The sequence below is a fragment of the Sander vitreus genome, chromosome 3, assembly GCF_031162955.1.
Source record: "Sander vitreus isolate 19-12246 chromosome 3, sanVit1, whole genome shotgun sequence".
Taxonomy (NCBI): domain Eukaryota; kingdom Metazoa; phylum Chordata; class Actinopteri; order Perciformes; family Percidae; genus Sander; species Sander vitreus.
The window spans coordinates 4478295-4504572 of record NC_135857.1 but is presented as its reverse complement, the minus strand read 5'-3'; the positions used below and the strand labels follow the sequence as shown (position 1 = coordinate 4504572).

The following is a 26278-nucleotide window of genomic DNA, read 5'->3' as shown; positions in this document are numbered from 1 at the left end:
TGAACGATTAATCGTTTTCAAATCGTGATTTGAAAGAATAACGATTAGCTAATCGAGAAGACCGCGATTAATCGAATGTGCAATATTTAGTTGAATGTTTGGTGTAACATTTGGTTTAATATTTTGTATTCCTCTTTTTATTATTAGATTTACCGTTTTTCATAAGTTAAATGCCGGAATAATGTTACATATCACAGATTGTTTATGTGTCCTATTTTCAGTGGATTTTTAATTAATTTTTTATAACTTTATTTAATATGATGGTAGAAGGTGCCATATGTAGATGCTGCTGTTGTACTGAGGCAGATCAGAGATTTCAGTTTACAGCAAAGTACTGATATTTTTTATTGGAATTGTTTTTTATTATTATTATTATAACTTTAGCTTTTGTGATAAATGTTCTGGGTTTGACTGTTAAATGTTTTCTAAAGGAAAAACACTTATTGTTGGTAGTTCATATCTATAGCCTCTTTCCAACCAAGTAGTTACAGGAACGTAGTTATAGGAAAAGTCCACTTCTAAACAGTTCTACTAACTACTCTCCCCCAAAACCGGTTTTACCATTTGCATTCACACTGGCCGTGTGGCCATAGGAACTGACCTTTTGTTATTATAATCACAGCCATCTAACCACCACTATGCGGAAAAGGGAAAAGACCCTGTCCTGAAGTAGGACCTGAAAGAGTTACAGGAACTTAATAATCCCCAAATTGGTCCAGTCGGAACAGGAGAAGAGAAGGGTTTTAGGAACGTTATGTTCTAGGAACTGCAAAAATCCCTCCGGTCGGAAAGCGGCTATTGTTCTCATCCTTGCTTAAGAATATAGAGCAGTTTTGATGGTGTCTCATGTTATAATGTGCCATAACATGTATCTGTTACACAGTGAATATTGAACTTAAGCTAAACTTTTTTTTTTTTTTTAATCGCAAATCAAATCGTTATCGCAATATCTATCACAAAAATCGCAATTAGATATTTTGTCCTACTATGGACAAAAGCTGTGGTGTCAAAAATCAAGTTCAAAACACAAAGATATTCAATTAGATTATATTATTATAGACAAAAGAGAGACAGACACATCCTCACATTTCAAAAGCTGGAGCCAGCTTCAAATAATGACAGTAACAATTACTAGGGGTGGTACGGTTCATGAAAAAAACATCCGAACCCCTCGGTTCGCATGTCTCGGTTCGGAGCGTGTGTGTGTCGCACTGTTAACGTGCACTAACCACTTACTGCCGTAGTGCTCACTTTCGACACCTATGTTATTGGAAACGACGAGGGGGATGAGCAACATGAACGCAACACATGGCAGCTGACTGGACGAACGCGTCACGTGGTTCTTGCTGCTCCCGAATTTCAAAACAGACTCTAATGGCGTCTCGTTCTGAATACGATCTCTTATTTTACAAAAATAGGTCACCGAAAAGTGTTTCTGAAAACATTTTAAGCGAGAAATAGGCCATACAGTTGCTGAATCTGTCTGTTTGTTTGATCGACAAAGGTCGGTTTAAAAGATTTTCGTCCGATTTTGAGAGGCGCCGAGCCGACCGCTCCTCAGGTGGAGTGTGGAGTGCTGCAGGTCACGTCACATGCAGAAATGGTAAGTGGGAGAGATGAGGAAGGCTGCCCGGAGTTGGAGGATGCGCCAGCGTCGTATATAGTCTGGTGTGTGGGAACATTTTGGATTTCATGTTACCTATGATGACAGCGGAAATAAAACAATAGATAGAACTGCCACTGTATGCATGTATTGTGCAACATGCATTCAGTACGCTAATTTTAGCTATATATCATATGCTGAAGTATATTTCTGGAGTGTTAAAGATTAAAAGAAAAAATAACAAGAACCATACAGAACCGAAAACCGTGACCCTAAAACCGTGATACGAACCGAACCGTGGATTTTGTGAACCGTAACACCCCTGACAATTACTCAATTCTTTAAATAGTTTATTTCTGTCAATCAACCAATCAATGAATCAACTAATTGCTTCAGTGCTAAAATCAATAAATAATTACAGACTTCAAAAGGATTTGTGGATATACCTTGTGCTCCGAAGACAGCTGACAACTTCTGTATATTATGCTAATGTGATCAATCAGTGTATGCATGTCTGTGTGCGTCTGGTTGGGAATATGTGTTGACTAACGAGATGAGGCAGGAGGAGACATCAGCATGCCTGCTAACCGCAATCATTAATGTAGGGACCGTAATGCAGAATCACGCGTTGGAAACTATGAGCCTAATCCCAATGATCATCTTTCTGCATGTCAGAGAGGCACAATCAGTCATTATCACTGTACGAATATGCACGTACGAACCTTTATGTTTGAAAATGCCTTTATTTGAGAAGGCTTGTCTGGCAAAGGGAGAGAGAAATTAAATCAGGTATATAGAGAAAATAATTTAGAGTGAGGATGTATTCAAGTGGAAAGAAAATTGACTGAGAAAAGTCAACATCATTCATCCGCAGAGTCCTGATTTTTAGTTCTCTATCTCTTCTCTTCTCCGTCCCTCTGTACCTCACCGATTCAATTTTCAATTTGGCCTCCAATTGCTATACATTCTGAACCTATACATGAAAATGTATTAATATTCAACGAGATAATAGGTTGTCATTCTTCAAATACACAACCTGTTAAACAAAATCTATGATTAAGTTAGTATATGACTAGTTAAACGTACTGCACACCAACTATGGCGAGCAAGGTTAAGCAGATGTGTGGCCTGACCGTGACAACAGGAATTGTCTGTTTGCCCAAGGACTAAAGCTGCAGGCAGCATCTACAAAAAAAATGCAGTCTATTTGCAGATGAACAGTGAAGAAGAAAAAAGAAAGAAAAAAAAACATCTCGGCGCCTGTCCTGTACCATCAACTGATGCCATGTGGCACACAAAGCATACAGGATGCAGAGGAATGACTCAGAGTCTCAGCGGGGACTGAGTGTCATCGTCACACTGCTTCTCTTGTAAAACACAGATTGTGTTGAATCTACATTTTAGCGCAAAGCGCGACGGTCTGGATGTAGGATTCAGGTCGTCGAGATAACGACATTTTTATTCAGTAAAATGCCAATGCAGAGCAACAAAAAGGCAAGGAGTCAAATCCCTTGTACGTGTTCACACTTACTTGGCCATGTAAGCTGATTCTGATGCTAAATTCAAATCTTAATATTCACCACAATGACGCCAGGGCAAATAACACAAAAACAATCTGTAATACTGTGTGTTACTACATTGACTTGGACAGTTGCGTAGTAGCATTTGGACAGGGGCGTGTGAAAGGTTGGCAGTTTGGCAGGTCAGTGAAATGTTGCGTAACTTGCTCCTGGCACCAATTTTGCCATCCAGTGTAGGTGGAGTGGGATTCACTCCAAGACGTGATGTATAAAGCTCTTGTCATATTTTCAGCTGTTTGAGTCTGTTGAATTTGGCCACCATTGAGGGCCAGACTGTGAACATTTATTCTGATCCTTCATGTTCTTGAAACTGTTCTTACAGTACTGATTTGCATGTGGAGGTCAAAGCCAAACGGGCGGCTCTATTTTTGTGTGGCCACAGGGTACATCATGTAAAGTGCTATTTCCGAAGGCGCAGTGGGTTTTGTTCCTCACGTGTGTCTGCTTGGTATTTTGCAGTGCAAATCACAGATGTGCGACAGCAGCGTATTGCAATTTTGGTATCAAGATTTACCACATTTTGCGCCGTCCACTGCCTGCGTGCTCCGACCAAGCACGAAGGTGCACTTTTACAACCCTCTCCAAAATCAGACAGACCCCTTTTATGTCTGCTTCACTTTCATTATACATTCTTCAATCAGCAGACATCTAATTGCACAGATAAAGGAAATGGGAGGGAAGTCAGGAAGGCACGCTAAAGATTAATGTCTGCTTCTTACCAGCATCTGTCCGCATCAGCAACGACGGCTTTCATGTATGTATGAAGGCCTTCCCTTTCAGTTGATTAAACTCCCTTTGGAGATATGTAAATGGTGGCAGGTATGCGTTCCGTCAGCAGTGTCTAATTTTAGTGGCACACAAACGTCTGTGTTCTTGTGCACATTAAACTGGTCAGTTATATCTCAGTATTCTTGACAATTTTGCATAGTTTGTGGAATAAAAAAGAAAAAATCTAGAGTGTTGGAGACCTCTTTTATGAATGCATCGTCTATTGTTAATGTTAATCCTACATGCAATCCTTAACTTCCTGATTGGGTAAAAAAACTATTTATTTTTACCCAATAGTAATCATAATGAATCATGAGCAGTGTGTATTCTGTAGTTCTTAGTGAAAATAGGCCATTAGTTGCTTACTCGAACACTAAGCCAAAATAACTAATTCAGACTATAGTGTGAGTATGCGATGAAGCATTAAGGATGCATTGAAGGCCTGTTCAAAGGGGGAAAGAAAACAGTTGGTTTTATAAAAAAGCTTATTACGCCAAACCTAATACAAATAATGGTCATTTAATTGAGTTATATTTACCTACGAGGTACTTTGGCCAACAAGGTACCTTAATTGGATATCTAATAGCTTTTAAATTGCCTGAGCATCATTAATTCTCTTTTCAGCATTTCAACTTTGTCCCCCTAATGATGTCCTGTTGCTCAGCTCTGGGGACCATGTTTAAAGTCTGCAACATAAATGTTCCCTAGTCATGATCAAGATGTCCTAGAAATGTTGGGCGATACAAGGGCTTTGCAGCTGCTAAACCCATGAAAGGTTTGATGCCCTTTTGATTTTTTTCTAACTGACTGGCAGTATTTGAGCTCTGCCATGACTGATTAAATGTGCCCTCTTGCCTACTATATCACTGCTCTTGGTTTGGATTGAACTTCAAAGACTGTGGAAAGGCAGTGTTAGTCAGGCCTTTGTGTCACTGACAGTCTTAGAAATTCTATGTCTTTGTGCATGAAGGAACCAAAGCCCTGTAGTGGTGTTTCTGCAATGTAACATGATGAAAGATGTGGTGCGTATTGGCTCACAGACCAACACACTGGATAGGGCTGGGTGACATGACTATATACAGTGTTCTGTCAAACATCAGAGATTTTGCGGATTTGTATTTTTAGTGTATTGGGACACTATGGGCAATATTGCAAGTCAATAAGGTGATATTAGATTTACAAGACATTTAGTAACTTAAAAAAAAAGAAATGTTTCAGATATTTAATTCACTGGTTCCCATCTGGTTATTTTACCTCTAAATAATATTTCGATCAAATGTCCAGAAAATGTACATTTTCACAATATATAGATAGATAATCGTGGCTATGCAGCAAAGATTAAGACTACATTTGACTTGAATTACAGTGTGTCTTAATTTGTAGTTATAAGACAAAGCAGAACTAATTCTGGTTTAGTTTTGGCTACTTTATATTGTACATTCTGTTTTGGCTTTGAGCCTGTGATTTGTACGCAGGATTCAATTAACTTTTTCGTGGCTAGTACATGTTCAAACTTTACCAGCCATTCAATAGATAACCATTGTGGGGGGGGTTTTGGCTGGTGAGTGAAGCAAAACTACCATCGACTTGCATATTTTACAAGTATTTGGCTGGTAAATGGTGCTTCTTTTGAACCCTGTTTTTTAGGTCACTTTCAGTGACAGAAGGAATTGCACGAACCCTCCCAAATTTAGTGAAAACTATTCATCACCGTTAAAGGCTTGATAACAACACTATGCAAAAAAAAACAACAGACGAAGATATTACAGCTGAACAATGAGAAATGATGTTAACAAAACAACAGCACACATACAGAGTGACAGGAAGGCTGATTGTCTCCTCAGAGTAAGAAATTAAATGTTCCACTCTTCAGTACGAATATGTTTTAATGTCAATGTTCCCTGTACATTTGGTTTGAGGCAGACTTTTCACACTCTTTGCAGAACATTCCTTGAGGGCATGTGATCATAAAGGCAATGGACTTCATTTCCCAATGATTCACATACTGTATGTTTATCAGACAGACGAAGTAACAGCCGTTGAAACGGCAAGTAAACATGATGCTGCTTCAAAAACTGAGATGATGCTATAAAATGAGCTAGATTCATTATAGTGCCTGAACAATTTATAAAATGAATTCAAGGTTTTTGTTTACTTTGTTTCGGGAACACTGATGCGCTATCGTAAGTTATAAGTGTATGTGCTCAGGTAATAATTATTCTTATCAGCTCTCTCCAGGCAATACAAACAAGATGGTTCATTCTGGTTATGCATTATAAGGATTCCCAAATTGACATAATTGTTTTCTATTGCACAGCTGCAAGCCATAACTAGCCTTTTATGAAATTAACACTTGATAGGTGATCTCATCTCACACCAAAAAACCCCCCAAATGAGACAGTGTGAAGCTCAAAGGGACGGTTTTGAAAAAGTCATAAGCCTAATGCAGCAAACGCAAGTGATAAGCTGTCTTTTCGTCTTTAGAAAATGTTTGTTTTTCACTTTTATCATCTACACAAGGTTATGCTAAAACTATGCCTGCTGTGGGATGACAAGCATGTCCCCAGGTGATGCCCTGTAATTCATTGGTCAGGGAAACTGTAATTCTGCAGGACACTGCACATAGTCCAACACCCTACCCCAAACTACGCAACAAAAAATCCAAACAGACACAGCTTTTACATTGGAAAAATGATAACAATTCCTCCGACAGTGCTGTTTACCTGCTAGGAATCAATATCACAATAACGGAGAGTGAACATAATGTATAATGAGGTTGAAAACAAATTGTAAATACCCATGAATGTTTTTTTTATAGACATGACCATTACTGAGAAAATGGAAATTATATTTGTGTGTAATAAAAAAACATTACCACTCTAGGCACCAAAACCATTTAAGGCTTACCCACAACATTTCTATCAGCACTTTAAACCCAGCATCCTTTACTTACAACTACTGTACGCTCTTAAATAGATATTGAATGCCGAATTATAAAACGGGTGGTGAGAATAAATCCAGAAAACAAGCAAAAAAATTCTCTGGTCATTAATACAGATATTGTCGTGCCTGCAGAAGAGTGTGGATGGTAGAAATAGTAAGAAATGTGTTTAAATCAAATTAGCAGTTGTCACAACTTCCATAAACACGTTCACAGGCGGTGGGCCTCAGATAGATCAAACCTCTACCCCACACTCCTCTTTAAATTACACCAATTTAAGGATGAAATCACTCGGTGCTAATCTATTCCTCTGCATGGAGGAGGAGGAGGAGGAGGAAAATATCCAACTAAAGTTGAGAAAAATAAGGCAGCAGTAGCACACAAGCCTTAGCACACAGCAGAGTACTGATGCCAGTGGCTTTCAAAAGTATCACCTCCGAGGATGAAAAGGGGGGCAGAGTGACTGAGACTAGAGATAGCATTTCTTCTCTGGGTGATTATAAGCACAGACTCCCTCCCCAGTCTTCCTCGACCCACATCCCTGCCTGGCCTCTGCCACTCTCATCCATTCAGTCCACTCCATTTCTCTGTGTGCGTGCCCTGCAATCGAGCCGAAAGACACCATCTGTTTCGACTCCTCTGTGATAAACAGAAATGGAAATGCGAAATCATAAACAAACTGAAATGTTTTTCTGTTTGAGGAGAAACCTCACTACTGAGCCACTGCCACCTTCATAGAGAAAAGTCCGAGAGAAGCAACTTTTTAAGTGTTACCCATAAGAAATGCTCATTGGACACCTATGATAAATGGAGGACACAATGTGCAGGCCAGCTGAACTCGTCAAGGCAGTTTAGCTGACGCACTACAATAAAGACAAGTTTTCTAACTGTTCTTTTAGAACAGAGTAATCACTAATTGATCCATTTTCGAGACTCCTTCGTCTTGAAAACCCCCGTCCAAATCTTCTTTTCTCTTTACTTCACTAGTCTTTTGAATCAATGTTAGGTCTGACGAGCTCTGACATCACTAAATCCCTCCATGCAGCCCCATTCAAGCATCCCTAGGGCTGTCTTTGTTCTAGGATAAAACGAAAAGGTTCCCATCTCCTCACCTCTCGATGTCCTGTCATGTCATCCTGCAAGTTTGTGATGGCTGTTTTTAAGGATCTCCTGGTCAACACGAGTAACTGACATCATGACAGGATAGCTTCTTTAACAGCACAGAAAAAGAGGCGTAAATACCGGCTTATAAATGCATCCACACCCATTCGGCAAGTCCTCTGCAGAGGATTCCAGACTTCAAAGACGTGCGCTTGGTAATCTGCTTTAAATGGATGTTTCTGGACCTCGTCTATCTTAGCTCGATCATCAACTGAGCCGACTTAAACCATGGATAAAAAAAAAACAATGCTAATAGCGGATAATTATCAGCTTTCACTCCGTCTGCACTGGCTGCTCGATTCCCTCTCCCATCACACACAGAAGCTAGCGAATAAACACAATGGCATGAATAAATAATGACCCCACAATCCTCTTAAGGTCCCCGAATAGTGAGGGGGGGGGGAAGACAAAAGTTTACTTTTGGTGTTTGAGAGCAAGCAGAGCCTGAAATTGTAAGCGACTCATTAGGGCTACATGTGGCTTGCCTGGGGCCTTGCTGAACAAAGATGGCACCATCCCAATCCTGTCATTCCTCAGCACACTCTAGGCCTGGCCTAATAACATTCTAAAGTATACCCAGAAGAAGCAGCATCATTCCCAATAAAAGACAGTGAAGAGCTTAAGCATTGCCTTTTAAAAAAAACGATTGAAAACCTTCATATTTTCCAAACTTTCTTCTGGAATCAAACTTTTAGCGGTACTGAGTACTGAGAAGGCCACCTTTGTTTAATTTGTGCAGATTTGCCATGTTTTGCATGAATATCATAATAGCATGTATGCTTAAAGAAGCATACTTCTGTCAAAACATTATTTCCTCCTCTCATCATGCTCTCGCCATAGCTTACATAAAAGCCCATTGTTTTTGTTCATTTCAGACTCTTTGTCAGCGTTAAAGAATTGATTGGTGTGTCTCTCAGCTCTCACTGAGTGCAAAGGGTTATTTAAAATACATGCTGCCAAGAGGCTCGTGTTTCTAAGTGCTTATATAATTCAAACCATGGTAAAACTAAAGCCACTGAGCTTAAAACATGGCAAATAAGGCGTGTTTATAATAGAAGTAGTTTGAAGAATTCTATGGTAATATAAGACTGGCTGCATCACTTGAACAGAAATAGGAATCTTGATCTAGTATCAGCATTTTGCAACCATTTAGGTGCATCTATTACCTCTTTTCCGGAAATAAATTCCAAGTATGTATTCAACACAGCGGTAGTGGCAAGAAAGTAATAATGAAATAGTATTATATGCAGATAGAGAACACCTTTTCCGGAGGGTAATTTTAGAGACTTTGGACCAAACGAGGTAAGCCAATTTCAATTACAAATTTCCACTGAGGCGATAAATAGAAATAAAGTTGCCAGGGGTAGATGGAGTCCTAGCAACTGGAGATGGGCAACAACATGATCACAAGAACTATCCTTTAATACTCTGTCAAACCAGTGATAAATCAGAATGCACATTTCAAATGTATTTTTCAATTGCTGAATACTGGACATCAACATGCTATTTTTAATAATGGTTACTGTAGTCAGGAGCACCAATATGCGGCACTCACCACCTAATAAACAGAATACAATACAACACTGAAACAATATATTATATTAGTCCTGTTAAAGAATGTATCGCTCTGCAGAGATATCCCTTACCTCAGTAAATCCAGTTCATCAACTTGTGTTGATATTTTGGTTCTTTTTGCACACATGTTGACGTACTCGGGATGTCCTGAGATGATCTGCAGGAACAGAATCGAGGCCGACCAATTTTTTATTGATCGCTAGCAGCTGTATGAAGCCTGATCCATTTCCACTCCTGCTATTGCATTGCAGTGGGTTGTGTTGTTACCCGTTATACATTGTGTTGTCAGAGTTTTTTAGAATGTGCAGCATCTTTAATGAATGCATTTTTCCTGAATGCTTAGAAATGACAGCAGGCTCAGTATCAGATACTAATTAAAGCAGGTATCTCGTCATGAAACATGCCATATTCTCTGACACTTCTCTTGGATGTGTACAGAGTGAGCAAGGCAGCAGGGTGCATAACAACTCTCATTTTATACTACTTTTTCCTATTACATTTTAATTGCGCATTTTTTAATACACGTTTTTCTTTTTCTTGTTTGCACTCATAAATGCAACATGTAATACCTCTGCTTTATTGTCCTGTGTACATAGGGCGCACATGCAACAGTCAACAACTCTCACTGGACCACCCTGTACAGATAAAAGTTCACTGAATGAATGGAAAAATAATACTGGCCTAGCAGCATTTTGTGACCCTTAATCAAATCCCTTTTTTTTTTTATAGCTGTGCAATTGTGAAGTTTGAACTGAAATATATCATCACAGACAGAGTCCAAGGTTGAATTATGTTAGGCCCTTCCCATCACTTTTTTTTTTCAATCTTCAATGCTGCATCTTTACGGCCTTTCCAGAGACGATGTGATCTATTACAAGGGTGGCAACTGAGTACAATTAAAAAACCACAACAATTAAACTCTGACCCAGGATCGAAAGTGGCAAGCAACCCATTAGCGGCGTTCACTAACAAGCTGTAACCTGCAGCCTCTTGCTAGGTGAACTATACAGAGATAACTCTTGACAACTTCCACAAAGTCAAAATTACATGTAGACTTCTGGGCAATCAGGGATGTCAGGGTCATCTCTCAGACTTGAAAACAAAATCTGTTTAATGCCATTTCAACAATATAAACAAGGTTAAGAAAAAAGTTGCTCTTTTATCCTCACTTTCCAGGTTCATCTCTGCAAAAGCCTTACAATAGTGTTACCTCAGTCCTGCACCAGTCATATTCTATAGGGTCATACAGCCAATGTATGGTTTTTTGTTTTTTTTATGTAACTGCTTATCAGACAGCTGACTGACAGAAATCAGCTTATTTTATACTTCACGGATCAAGTTGTCTAACTAACTAACTAAATTTTAAAAACAACTGCCTCATTCCTAAGCTCAGTGTGGAAATGTTTCTGGCTGTCCCGGACATCTCGTTGGCACGAAATGAAAAGCTAAAACTGTTACACATCCAACCAACTATGAACCTCCATAACTGCTCAGCTAGTAAAACGTCTGTTTAAATCAACTAAATAGCTGTCTATGCCAAAATGTGGTCATTCGCACAGTGCAAGCATTGAGGTTTGAAGACAGAGTGCATACAGTTGTGGTGTGACCTGCTGCAGAAGCTGGCAATTCATACAGCTGAGATAAGACTAGTGTTGCCAGTGTGACAGCAGTACTTTAGGGAAACCACTGAAGGCAGAGGGGGAAAAAATCTAAAGCTTACGTCCTGAGCTATTTTCTGCAAAATGCACAGGATGTGAAATTTCACTGTGCCGAGCCACTTTCACTGGGAGAGAAATAATCCAGGAAGAACTGGAGCTGACCAGCACAACAAGGTTCTGGAATTGCAGGGTCTTTATGTATGTGAAAATCATATGTGTGCACCACCCCTATACTTAAGTGTGCTTAAATTACTTTGAATCATGCAGTTCTGACAAAGCCTGAGAGCTAAAGCGGGAATGTTGCAAATGATAAATCACCGTTATGCTCGCAGATGATCGTCTGAGTTATCACACAGACAAGCTTGTACTCCGAATGCAGTTCGAAAAAACAAAAAAAAGAAGCACGGATGTTGTGCAGTTACTGTCACAGACACCTTGCATCTGCACCTTCTGAACATTTACAATTTTATTGTGCCGTCATCATACTAGAGGTGTTGAAATTAATCAAATAATCGATGCATCGAATCGTGGACACGGGCGATGCTGGCGATCGAAATCGGCCGCGCCATAATGGATTATTTCTGTTTACAATTTCATGTAGGCCTAACAACCTTTCTGTTTACATATTCCGTTATGTTTTGCACATTCAGGAAGTGCCATGTGCTCAGTGCTGTAGTTTTATGTATCCAGTGTATTTAGTATTAGAGCACTGCAGAATGTTTTGTTTTTGAAGCTTGAAAAGATATGAATTAAATATCCTATATGGCTTTAATAGTAAAAATGTATTTGATGCATCGAGATATCGAATCGAAGACATGATAACCATAATCGAAGATTCACACCTCTATATCATACTCACACTTTGTTGTTAGATACTTGTTATAGTTTTTCAGTTATAGTCTGCACATAGATGCTATGCATATGAAGATAATATGTACACAAGCATGATAAAAAACAAATGTATCTTACTTGCATTAATGTATGTCTTAATCCTAAAACACATAAGTATTATCCAGTTTTGGATCAAGTGATCGACAAAAGTAAAATCATTCACATTACCAGAGATGGTGTTTACTGATGAAACTTTTGTAAATCAAGCAAGCCTGAAGGCTCTGCTCCTGGATTTGTATCAGAGACTTCTACATATCCGAGGTGACCGGTAATGAGAGAAATCTCAGCATGGAAGTTGAATCATTTCCGTCTGATATGAGGGCAACAGCATGTTATGATCTCTGCTTCCTCGGCATGGTTAACAACCGCTAATTGCTTTCACTAGAGACAACTAGTTGTTCAGAGAAGATAGTGTACCATGTTAAAAAAACATTTAAAAAAAATTGATAGAAGTAAGAAATGATAATTAAGATGTGATAAGATTCTACTTTTTTTTGTAATGTAGGCTCAGTGGAATGGGGTATGAGGGAAAAATACACCAAAGATTTCACGGACAGGAGCGCAACTAATTTGTATCTAGGGAGCAATTACCTTTTGGTCAGGGTAAAAGCCAATATTGATCTGATACCGGTGCTCTTTTTTCCTTTTAAATTAAAAATATGTTTACCTCACTGGGTGGAAATGATTGGACTCTAACTACACACCACTTCATAAATACAAGTGAAGAGGTGTTTATACACCAACTGTCTCTTTGGGTTTGTGAGGACTTAGATATTGTTGGGCAACAACAATCGCAAGAACTGGCCAGTCTGGTGCAGTACATGAGGAGGAGATGCACTGCAGTACTTAATGCACCTGGTGGCCACACCAGATACTGAGGGCTACTTTTGATTTTGACTCTCCCCCCCCTTTGTTCAGGGACACATTATTCCATTTCTGTCACGTCTGTGAAAATTGTTCAGTTTATGACTTAGTTGTTAAATCACAACTGTTAAATATTTGCATATGTTATGTTTGCTTAAAATATAAAAGGAGTTGAAAGTGGCAGGACGGTGGCCGGGTGGGCTCAGTTGGTGGAGCAGGCACACATATATATATAGAGGTGTATGCCTCGATGCAGAAGGTCCAGGGTTCAAGTCCGACCTGGACGATTTCCTGCATGTCTTCCCCCTCTCTCTCCCCTTTCATATCTAGCTGTCCTTTCCATTAGAGGCTGAAATGCCTAAAAAACTAAATCTTAAAAAAAAGTGACGCATGACGTCTCTTTATATACATACATATATATATATATATATATATATATATATATATATATATATATATATATATATATATATATATACATACATACATACACACATATATATATATATATATATATTTATTATCTATACTCAGCAAAAATATATATTATCAAAACATGTTCAAAATAAACTAAACTAAAAAACTAAACTAAAACTTAAAAATTGTATTTAATGTGGGTTGATTGAATCTGGCCAATGACTGATCTGATTAAGGAATTTCAGGACTTTTTTTTGTTTCAACTTTTTATTTTTCACAAGTACATTACTGTTATGCAAAAATATAGAAAAAGAGGATATTTAAGCAGATGTCTGATTCATTTGTGTTACATATAGGCTACTTTAGAACAGTCAAAGTGAAAAGCTGTTAGTATTCTATAATAAAATATGGATTTATTTAAAAAAAAAAAAAAAAAAATGATAAAAGTTGATCATTTATGTAATATGCTCTGTGTTGTCAGTGGTTTTTAGGCTAGTGTGGTATGGGTGACGATGTGTGCTTTCTGAGTGAGAGGTGTTGCCAGTGTTTTGGTCCACCGAGCTTATTTTGAGACATGTATGAAGTGTTTTGTTGGTTGGAGTGAGTTTTGGGGGTGAGATTAACTGTTTGGCCAAGGTGCATGGAAGTAATGCTGAGTATTTGAAGAGCATGGCTTCAGTATAGACCTTTTTCACGGCAGACATGTTGACATGTCATAGTAGGAAAAGCACAGGTGTGTTCGAAACCATTAATGATGGCTGCATTCCACTTAGGAGAGGCCCTGGTATTGTTCATGCTGACTCACTGAAATAGCTCACTGGGACACTTGATGGAATTGAGCCATCGTTAAGGTTATCAATTTCAGCTGTGCTTTTCCTACTATGACAAGTCAAAATGTCTGCTGTGAAAAAGGTCCATTGCCCGATGCTTGTTAGCGATTGAAAAAGAAAACTGTAATAAGGTCAGTATATGCACAGCTAGAGATCCAGAATATCAAATCAGTGCCTTGCTATTTGTACCACATAAATATAACATGAGCATAGATAATTGACTGTATGTTAAATGAATCTTGCTAAGAGAGGGACAGAAGTTGTGAGACGGGGTTAGGATGATCCTCCATGGAGCAGGGCTCATCCTGCTCCATGCCGTGCTTTGAGCTGTACTGCGGCCCCTGAGCCTTGGTGGGAAGATGGGCCCTGATGTGCTGTTGGTTTAGACTGTCAGAGGCACTGGCAGGGAGCGGGTATGCAACTCCACAGATAACAGACCAAAACTGTCCACAAGGGCCTCTAAACCCAGCAAATTAGCTTGCAAATGAGCAAGAGAATATCTCCACTAATCCATGATCTGAGCAGAGACTCTGCGAGATGCCAAAAAAAGTAAACAAATAAATAACTTCACAAGAAATACTGCGGGAGGAAATAAGCACGACTGTGAGCTGGGAAGCCACTAGTGATTTCTTTGAAGCATAATTTTTGCCTGATATTCTGCTGCTACAATGGCCGTGACCGTTTCAGAGCAAGCTCTCATGTTGTGCTCAATGTGGATTCAGTGAAATTACAGATCCCAATATTACAGAAAGTACTGTCTCCCTGCAGCAAATGATCACAGTATCTCTGTCTCTAGCACTGATGCATCAAAATGCCAATGTTTTACAAAAGTGATTATATTTGTCTCTACTGGGAAACGGATATAATTACCAATCCCCTCTGTATAAAAGATGTGATTGCGTCGGTGGTTCTTTAAAACATATTGTTCTATTTTACACATTTGTCACTTATTTTATAACTTAGCAAATTCAAAAGATGTATGTCAGAGAGAGGCAATTATTATCTGTATTAATAGCTCTTACTGTTTCACTTCCTTTGATCTTGATTTTTTGAACAAGCGTGCAACTTGTTCGAACCAGCAAACTGACATTTTTTATATGGGAGTCATTTCTTATGGAAAGCAGCACTTTAAAAATGAAACCTATTTAAAGCTATTTAAAGACAAATAGTTTATTAAATGCTTTGTTACAGTTACCAGGTGATGATATTTATTCATTCATGTCATTTCTGTTAATGCAGATATTTCCGTATATATTTCTTTCAGGTTTCTTGACAATTTTGCGACCTGCAACATGTACCAGAACACACAAGCAGAATAAGGTTGATGCTGCTTAGAGCTGTAACAACTCCAAATTTACTAACATAAGACCATCCCATTAAACAGTTTTATGTTACTATTAAATGCTTCTGTATAAAAACAATGATTGAAACAAGACAGGCTTTACAGACCTTATCAAATGCATCATTCAAATAAAAAAACACCAATAAAATGCTTGTGGTTTTGCACGGATTGGGAATTTTTGTCAATTTTATTTTAAACAAAAACCAGGGAGACCTGATAACAATATTGCTCTCACGTATGATAATTGGTTTTCAAGCCCAAATTCCGCTGGATGCATATCTTTCCGCTGATGTCTGTCACCTTCCTCTTTCTTTGTGTTGGAATTCTAACCTCTGGTGGGTTTCTGAGGACTATGGTTAACTGCTCCTCAGATCTCTGCAGGGTAAATCCAGACAGCTAGCTAGACTATCTGTCCAATCTGAGTTTTCTGTTGCACGACTAAAACAACTTTTGAACGTACACATGTTCCACCAAAACAAGTTCCTTCCTGAGGCTATTTTGCAGCGGCACCCTTGCTCTGTCCGGCGCCTAGCACCGCCCAAGACGATTGTGTGAGTAAGTGAGAGAGAGAGAGAGAGAGAGAGAGAGAGAGAGAGAGAGAGAGAATTACATTTCTTATGTACATGTTTCACTACCTACAGTGAGGACGAAAATTAGCAGCTAAATATGATGTATTTTTTTTGTCATGCCAATAAAGCAAACTGAAACTGAAAATTGAGAGAGGGAGAGAGAGAGGGAGAAGGAGAGAGAGAGCGTGCATGTGCAAACATGTTACTTCTACTCCAAGGTCACAATAAGAAACCCCATCTCTGTGGTCCTACCACACTGCTGTAAAACATGCCCTAATGAATCCAGCCCTGTAATACAGGAAGCAGCTTGTCTAATTGGAAGTCTGATTTCACTACACCCCACAGGCTCCCAATAAGCTCTGGGGAATCAGTTCAAAGATATAAACACATCTTAAACGTGGAGTGTGCATCAAATAAACGTGCTTATTCACTTCAGGAGGGTGTGGCCATCAGCATTGGTTTGTCTGTAGGCTGTACAGTCTATGAGGTACAAGATTAAGGTGCACGGTTTTGTATCAAAGTGTAACAATGCGGCTTGTTCATGGTTACTTTGAGAAATCACTAGAGTCATTATGCAGAGGGGAATAATGTGATTCCTCATTTTCATCCATCTGTCGTTTCATCCAACTCATGTGTAGTCCAGGGAATAATGATCCAAAGAACCCAACTAGAAAACATTGATTAGTCATACTGTGGGAGTGCTACAAAACAACGTACATTTAGACATTGCAACACTAATGTTTCTCTGTCTTTTGCAAACGCCGATATTTACTTTGCCTGGGTCTATTTAAGAAATAAAACACTGCATTCAACAGAAAAACATGTACTATTCCAGTATTTCACAATGCTTCCTGAAACTATAGCTCAATTTCTCAAAACACAAAACTGAAAAGAACTATTTTGTCACATCTCCACAATTCCCTTAAAATTAAACACTGTATTCAAAACCGGTCTTCTGTCTTTTGAAAAACTTTTGAAAGACTCTTTCACCAAAACAATACACACACTTTTTACTTTACCTTCTGCCCCGACGACTAGCGCTATAAGCTAATTAGCGGTTTTCACTAAAACTGGTCACATTCGATTAGCATGAAAACATATCCCAGAGAACGGTCGACTCGGACACGTGTTATTAACCCCTAGGTTCATTTTGCACCGGATTTGTCCTTTAAACCAGGGGTCTTCAACGTTTTTTAAGCCAAAGACCCCTTATCTGAAAGAGAGATGGAGCAGGGACCCCCTACTACATATATTGTATAGAATTAAGTTGCATATTAAACTGGGCCTACAATAAGTTGTAGGGCGGCCTAAAACCTTTATACATTCATTTTTTTGCATAGAATACTAAGCTATTCAAATAGCCTAATAATTGTTGGCATGATTTTATAAATCATGTTTTAATGTTAAACATACATGTGGCACACATCTGTGGATGGCCTTAGTGACTACATTGAATATAGGCCAGTAAGCAGTGGGGATTTATATTTGCTAATAATATGTTGGATTCATGTTAAGACTTTTTTACATTTTTGAAAAAAACTTTCAAAAATTAACAATAATTTGGAGGCCCCCCCCCGGCATTTATTCTGAGGACCCCCGTAGGGGTCCCGGACCCCCTGTTGAAGATTCCTGGTTTAAGGCATGGTTACAAAAGTCAGGGGTTTTGATGCTTTTGTCTAAGCATTCACTTGTATGTGTAAGCATTCGGTAAAATCTATAGATTCTTCATAATAAATACATTGGACAATCACCCTCAAGTTCAATAGGTGCTTTTCTATGCAAGGGAAAGGTGGCTGTCAATCACTATCAACATGTCTGATGGCCAGGGCTGATGTTCTCCGCTCCACTCAGGTTCAAATCTGTGAGAGATTTGCTTTATCAAAGCCCCTCAGCATTTTGGGGCTATGTCATGTTTCTACGAGGAACACCTGTCCCTCATAGACAGTCATGCTAGGTTCAAAGATTCAGTAACTGAGCACGGCCCTGGAGCTAACCTCAATCTTTCAACAGTAAGGGAATAAATCATCGTCACTGAGGAGGTTGCACTTACTGCAACAGTTTTTGTTCTGTGGTCTGTTTTATAACTCAGTTAAGAACAGCAATACTAATTATCATTATTGTATTAAGAAGATATAGATTAGAAGACAGAAGAATAAAAGAAGAAATTGCAGAAGTTGTAGTTTGTTTGTTTTAGTAAAACATTGTTACACGTAGTTATTTATAGCCATTATTCATACTAGTAGTTTTAGGATTTGTGTCATTATATGCAAAGCAGACCAGCCACATTAACATATTACAACCTGAATAATAGTAAGGCACTTTATATCTCAATATGAAAATGTAAGGTTATTAGCAGCAAGGCAGAACTAAATCTTATATTGACAGCTGTACACAAATCTGTATGGAAATAGGCTGTGCATGGTAAATCCACTCAGCTTTTCATCTGACAACTCAACATCAATAAACCTTGCTCTTACCCCAGCTAAAAGCATGATCACATCAGCACATTAGCCACTGTGTGCTTTGAAGGTAAAAATGCTGATTAATGACTCGTATTCAATCACGGAGAACAAAAAACAGAATTGAATTAAGAAACCCAACCATCATTCATACTAAAGTCTTTTTTTTCTTGCTACTTGAAATCATGTATCAGTGGAGGAGCCTTAAATCTGTGCTGCTCCCATACTTGCTTGGGTTGATAAAAACATGGCTATCTGACAAGTACGGACAAACTGAAGATTTTAAACTTCTCATGAAGTCTACTGTAGGCTTATACAAAAACAGGTACTATTTTATTTTAAGATAATAATCATACCATTATGTCAGGTTTAAGAGTCTTTTTAAAGAATGTTGATATAGCTACTCGGCCGCCTGCTATTTATTTATGTTGATTGTATTGCCTGCACTTGTTGCAAAGTGTTTTATTTGAGGACCACAATGGAAATTCGGATTTCTTGTTTTTTTATCCTTTGGGATTTTTAAATGTATGTAATAGCTGCTGTTCAAAGAAAATCCATCAATCAATTCATCAATCATTCAACAGAACGGATGGATCTGGGTCCATCGCTCAAGACTTGCCACCCTGCTTGCTAAGAACACTTATATACTTCAGTTGTAACGGTCGCAAAGGTAAGACCTTAAAATTATCATACACCTTTATTGATCCCAGTGGGGGGGGGGAATTGGTTGTTTCAGCAGTACAACAGAAACAGCAATAAATATAGATACAGTAAGTATAGAGTGTAACATAAATAAATAAGAGGTAAATAAACTAATATAGCATAGAATGAAATACATAGAAACTAGGGGTGTCAGGATTCTCCAAATCTACTATTCGATTTGACTTTTGGTTGTTGGGTCACGATTTGATTACATTTTTGATTACATTTTTTTTCAACAGCAACGGGTATTCCACAATAACAGTCACTAGATGGCAGAAGGGTACTTTAAAACAATAGTTGTGTGCTAATAAAACTTAAAATGAATTTTACAAATATAAGAGTTGATTCTAAAAGGTAGTGGAGGGACTTTCACAAGAAGATTTCACTGGAGTTCCTAGAGGCTTTGCCCTGAAGTAATGCCTACAGCTACCAGTATATAGTAATGAGCAATAATAAAAAATAATGAACTCCTAAAACTAAAAATCACACAGATGAGTCCCATACTGATGATTTTCTGCCATTCATTGGCATTAAGAATTACCTACAATATTTAAATAAAACAATTCTGCTCTGAATAATATTACAATTCAGAGGGACAAACTGCATTGCTAAATGGCACTTCAGTGTAAGATCAAAGCTTGGCTATATATATATATATATATATATATATATATATACACACACACACATACATTTTCTTATATCACCTCCTTAATCAATATAGAACAGATCTCCCAGGAGGATAGAGTAAGGTAAAGCCAAATCAGTACACAACTAACCGGCCACTGAAACTAATTACATTTTGTCTGTAGAAAAATACCAGTGTCATTCACACAAGCACTTTTCTATCAACAGGAACTGTGGAGGCCTTAGTTGCATTATTTTTCTCTGCAGGTTATGCAATACATGAATAACAACAGTCCCTCAGCAGGCTTTTGTGGTTATCTCCAATGCCGGTTCTCATGCTTACAGAAACGTAATAGTCTAGCCATAAAAGTGGGGGAAAGTTGGGATTAGAGCACACATCTGGATAAGCTGTAAGAGGGTAAAATCCAAGAACAGCAGCTCTCTCCCAAGCCCAGCAGGTTGGACTGGCCTCCTTGCTGTTGCGCCTCTGGAGGATGTGCAATGACTCAGCAGTCGCTGCCTGCTGGAAGTGTCCTCAAGGGGCTCTCTAGGGACTAGAGGCATGCTGGGTAGTAGACACACACACACACACATACCTGTACACACTGCATGAATGCGCTTTAAACGCTAATCAACCTATACACATGCAGTAGGAGCAGTCCGTGGGGACTTGGCTTTAGAACTGGAGAGTAGCCGGTTCAGGTCCAGCACGGTCTTTGGTGTTTTTTGCCCCCAACGTCTCCTCCCAGGCAGCGCGGCAATGGTTATGTTTAGAATTAGGGTTGGGGTTAGCTGCCTGGAAGGCGCCGTTGGAGGCAAAAAACACCATCGAGCGTCCAGCACGGACCAGTCGGTTTGGACTGGTAGCTGTAGCAGTTTAACTCCCGGGCACTGCCGGGCTGCCCTTGAGCAAGGCACTGAACACCGTAACTGCTCTGTGCTATGCGGCAGCCCCATCATCACACTGTCTCTGCACATGAATGAATGTATTTCAGGCTTGTGTGTTTAAATGGAGAAAATAACAGCAGAGTGATAAAAGATCATTTGGGTGGCTGCGGCTCAGGAGATAGAGCGGGTGTCCTTTAATCCCAAGGTTGGTAGTTTGATCCCCGGCTCCTCCTGGTCCTTGAGAAAAACACTGAACCCAAAGTTGCTCCCAGCGCCTCGCATGGCTCCACCACCATCGGCGTATGAATGTGTGTGTGTGTTGGTGAATGAGAGGCAAATTGTAAAGCACTTTGTCCAGTATAAGGTAGAAAGGCCCTATATAAATGCAGTCCATTTACCATTACTAATAAAGTACATATTAGTATTATATTTATGGACAGGGCATCCATGTACACAATGCATACATACACACATTAAGAATCGGTGCTGGACCAAAAATCCAAAAATGAAGTACAAAATCTTTACTATGTTTTCATTTGTTACTTGTCTACCCATCATGTAGTAGATTAGACCAGGAGTAAAGGTAGCATGTTATTATCAGCAAGGGCTTTTTTAATTATAGTATTTATGGGGGTTCCTGAGAATCACTTAAGCATCAAGAATTTTTTTCCCAAATCGCTATTGCTTATTTGCATACATTAAAACCAGGGTCAAGTAAGTCACATGTGAAGAGGGGGAGAACTGCCCAGTGGCTTGAATACATTAAAGCAGAGTAAATGGTTTGTTGATTTAAAGAGATTTACACACACACACACACACACACACACACACACACACACACACACACACAAGCCCGCTCAATGGATTGTAATTAACTTGCCATATATAAATTGTATGTTATCAGGCATTACTGAATTAAATGCTAAATTCAAGTGCTCTTTCTGCTCGGGTGAGTTGAATAAAAAGCTACTTAGAATCTTGATTAGGTGTCACGGATGTCGCATGATGCTGCAGCTACGGGTGCTCTCAACACTTTGCAGCGTACCAACCCTTGAACAGCCATTTAAGGAGATTCTCTTTAATTATGTACAATGCAGCCAAACTCAAGTCCCCTGACATCTCAGATGATCAAGCAACGGGATGCCACGTTCTCTCCCTGCGTCATTCGGGCAAATGGATTCCACTTCCAAGAGTCATTTCTGTCAGTTGTAATAAGAAGTTAATACATAATGTTACACACTCTAAAATGCAAAACTATTCAAAAGTTCCTCTGCAAGGCGGTGCAGGGGCAATTACAATTTTGCCGCTGGGCCCTTGATGAGTTCCTCTATCTCTGAAGTATCCTGGGAACAGTGTCATAAATCTGCCAGTTAATATGCATGATTTAGGTTTGAGTTCAACTTTGCATAATGTGAAACAGAAGTTAAATTTCACCACATAGCACCTCTGTGTCAAAAAGAAAAATGGAAAATTTTCCATTTTGGCAGAAATTCAGGAAAACAAATGCAGTAAGGAGTAGGCATTATGGACACAAAAGGGATATGTACTGTAGGTAAAGGAAACCTGTCTGCCAGGTTCTGCCTCCACACTGCACTAAATTCTCTCCAATAGCTTTTTCTTTCAGTGTATACACTATCCAAGCAATTAATAAGTTGTGCCTGAGTTTACCGCGCTTAGGGGACTGAGCTCAATATCCAAATGGCATTTCTGCTTCTGCAGTATCATGACTTAATAGCAATAACAATTTTAAAGAAAGTATTATCTTCTGCCATTTTTTGGCACTTGCCATGGTTCATAGTTACATATTCCCTGAGTTCAAGTGACCTTATGAGCATGCGCACCGGCTCATCTGGCCTTTGGGGAAAACACCAAAGCCACAGAAAGTTGAATATAATATAATACATATGGCTTCCCACTTCCTGGCACTAATGTCACCAAGAAACCTGCCAAACCATTTCCTATCTAACACCACACAATCCCCGTGATTCACACACGGCAACAAAAAGAAGAAAGCAAGAATGAAATTATCTAGGAATGAAGAACAGCAGGAGTAATGGAATCCCAAATCCCTGGCTGTGCTGAGACACTGGTAATTGTCATTTCTTTTCTTTTAAGAGCTAAAATCCTAAATGTGTTGGTCTTTAGCCATATTCTGAAGCAAAAATGCAAACATAGATTTGAAAAGCTTAATGAAAATGTCAACTTCAGTTTGGTCAGACCAAAATCGTGCCAGGGTGTCAACATGTACCAAGACATTTACAAAGATAGAAAAAAAAGACGCAATTCATCTTGTGGTTGTATGAGATTTCAGTCGAGCAATGTCAAAAAAAAAAATATTTCGTATCAGAGACATAACAGGTAATTCTGCTTTAGTGTAAAGGAACATGCTTAAAACACATACACACATACACACACACACACACACACACACACACACACACACAAAACCATATTCCATTTAGACATCAAAATCAAATCAACCAATCGAAAAAGAAAATCAGCTTGCTTGAAGGACCGGCAGAGAAAAGTAAAAGAGAAAAATGTCCTACCGTTTTCTGTGTTCTCGTGTTCCGTGTCAGTGAGAGTTAGATTGGAGTTGGCCCTGCTGGAGAGGCACGAGCTGCGGCCTGACTTGGTGTTGCTGCGGCCCCATAACCTGACTGCATGCTCTGGCGACATGATACCGTCTGTCTCTGTGTCTGCATCTGAGCCCACACTGACTGAGTACTCGCGGTGTGGCATCCCCAGCTCAGACCTGTACGTGGCTACGTGGGATGGGAGGGCCTCTCCGAAGCCAAGGTTTCGAAGGGAAAAGTCTGCCCCTGCAGCAAACCAATAAATACAAAGTTCTAAAGTCTGCCCCTGCAGCAAACCAATAAATACAAAGTTGTGGTAATTAATTCTGCTACTTACTGCATCACTCAACATAATGAACTGTATTCATTACAGAAAGAAAGATGACAGCAATAACCTGGCCTCGAGAGGTGCAGTTATAGCAAAAGTTCCACATGCAATAGTTTCGGAGCACCATGAAAAGGCAGGTTAATTTAGTATTTACAGTAAAGCCCCTATGTATGAGATTGCTATGTGATTATAGCATCTTCAGCGTCTTTCAATATGTTGTCTTGAGTCTTGTTCCTAACAGGAGGAGTCGGACAATTTCAATCCTACACATTGGGGCTTGGAAGTAAATACAATTGATGTTTTGCATTAGCCTTTTGTTCATAAGAAACATCAGTTTTCAAATAACCAAATTCACAGCTTTTATTTGTCTGTTATTTGTTTGTTTTTAAATGTCTTTACATGTAGTATTTGAAAACTATGACATCTGTCTTCCATTTCCCCTCTTCTAAGTTATCTACTAATTTGAATGACCACTGCAAGTCAGACAGAGAATATCACTAGATCTCTAACTGCTAAAAATGTAATAAGACACAAGGTTTTTGCTCCTTTCCTTCAGTGCACCACCTAAAGGAAATGCCCGGTGTCATTATGATTAAAAATTCACATTTCTTAGTAAAATCTCTGACATGCTTCAGTTGGATTTAACCCATTTGCCATTCGGACGGCCCACTGGCGAGCCTGGTAGACTTTTTGTCTGTCAGAGGCTGTAGCAGGCTCAGAGTTGAAGATACAGTGAATGTATTGGTATTTTATGAAACTAGACGAACACTCCCATGGTACCAACCACAAACCTAAATAATGTTCCAAACAGCCATTTTCAAGACACCTCAAGATATCTGAATTCAAATGGATGTTATGGGTTCCCATGAGTCTTCCCTCTACAGACATGCTCACTTCATGCTATTGCTCATGCAGTGTACAGTAAATGTGTTAATTTCCGCCTACATTACTGTAAAATGGTGTATTTGATTATTTCTGCATCCTGGGGATCCTTGGGAGTTGCATAGATTGGGTATATCTGGAAAGCTAAGACTTGTGGATTCAATGAGCTCAATATTCCTGATGATGATGATGTGTGATCTACTGTTGACCTGCTATCACCCCCTAAACATCCCGTCCCCCACTGCTACCCGCCCCCTAGAAAAAGTGGCAGAATGCTAAGGGGTTAAGGCTACCTCGACAGTGTCATCACATCTGATTTGATGATCGATAATATATTTGAAAGAGCGGGTAAAGGTATGCTTGTCTTCCATGCAGTTTTCACCGGCATGGTAAATTCAATCCCTGGCCACCTCTGTTAATAGCCAAAATGTGGAGTGACCTGTACAGCGACCGAATGTGAATTACCTAGAGACTCCTCATTAAAAAGCAATGGCGCATATATTGAGACCAGGCAGTAACGTGCCCTTAACCTAATAATAATGAATTGTTCATGTCATTGTGCACTGCTAATGTTTTTATATACGAATGATGATGATACTCTCTTCTATTGACATAATAGCTCAGTATTTCATAATATTGGCATTGCTGAGGCCAACCTTGCCGGTTGAACTCGTCCACTTCGTGATGAACCATTTCCTTGACGCGGCTCCCGTAGGCCATCCTCGAGTCATGGTCGAAGGCCTTGAGTGTTTCACTGGAGCTGTAGGATTTGGGGTTGGGTTTTCCGTCCTCGCTGTCTGCAGAGGAGCTGGTGTAACGGCGCTCGGTGTCCTGCCGGGCAGTGAGTGAGCGGTAGGGTCTACGTTCCTTCACTTCCATGGCTGCCTCCACACTATTGTCAACATTAAATATGGGTTACACTGCCAGTTCAGTTTGAGTGATTCTGCAAAAGAAAAACACAGCCAAGAGAAAATTTGAATATTTGATGTACGAAAATGTGCAAAAATATGACAGCAGTATTGATTTTGTAAATGTATTCCTTTCAAAATACATAATTTCAACATATAATCACTTGCAACCATGATTAACTATGATTTTAAGAGGTATAATGCTAGTTAATGTTAAATCATTAATCACTAAATTAATCATTTTAAAGTAGAATTCATTGATACCACACACACACACACACACACACACACACACACACACACTATCAAGTAACTGTGGGAATAAATAAAATGCAACTGCATGTTTCCAACCAGCAGCAGTGTATGCATGGCTCAGCACACACAGGGAGAGCACGAAAAACCACCAGGATTAGATTTAATAAAATATGGCACAACAAATCTTGCAGCTATAAAGTTTACGGTGCAAGTCTCCCACAAATATTCCATTTTATGTGCCGTATAGAAATGTGGGCCTCCAGCATTTGTAAAAGTGGTAGGTGTCCTTCCATGAATTGTGTTGTTCATAAGTTACAAATCATCACCAGTTGAAAACGGAGGAGCCAAACAAATCTAGGACTACGCCGAACCGGCAGAGATGATTAAAATCTGAAACCAACTGTCAAATAGCACACAGAGTACAAGATCAATAGAGATTTTTAGCATTCTGCTA

The 26278-nt window shown here is 39.2% G+C and overlaps 1 protein-coding gene across 6 annotated transcripts in view; it reads right to left on the bottom strand.

The window, feature by feature from the left end:
* tenm4 (teneurin transmembrane protein 4) overlaps positions 1–25540 on the bottom strand; it is a 143007-nt gene extending 117467 nt beyond the window's left edge. For 4 of the 6 annotated variants that reach the window (XM_078243215.1, XM_078243223.1, XM_078243231.1 and 1 more), the window contains exons 1-2: positions 25318–25540; positions 23425–23697 (exon numbers count right to left, since the gene is read on the bottom strand). In XM_078243215.1, the coding sequence (XP_078099341.1) occupies positions 23425–23697; positions 25318–25540 (496 nt within the window). The remainder of the gene's footprint in view (positions 1–23424; positions 23698–25317) is intronic. The other 2 variants (XM_078243243.1, XM_078243255.1) reach the window with 1 other exon arrangement.
* Between the last annotated feature and the right edge of the window lie 738 nt (positions 25541–26278).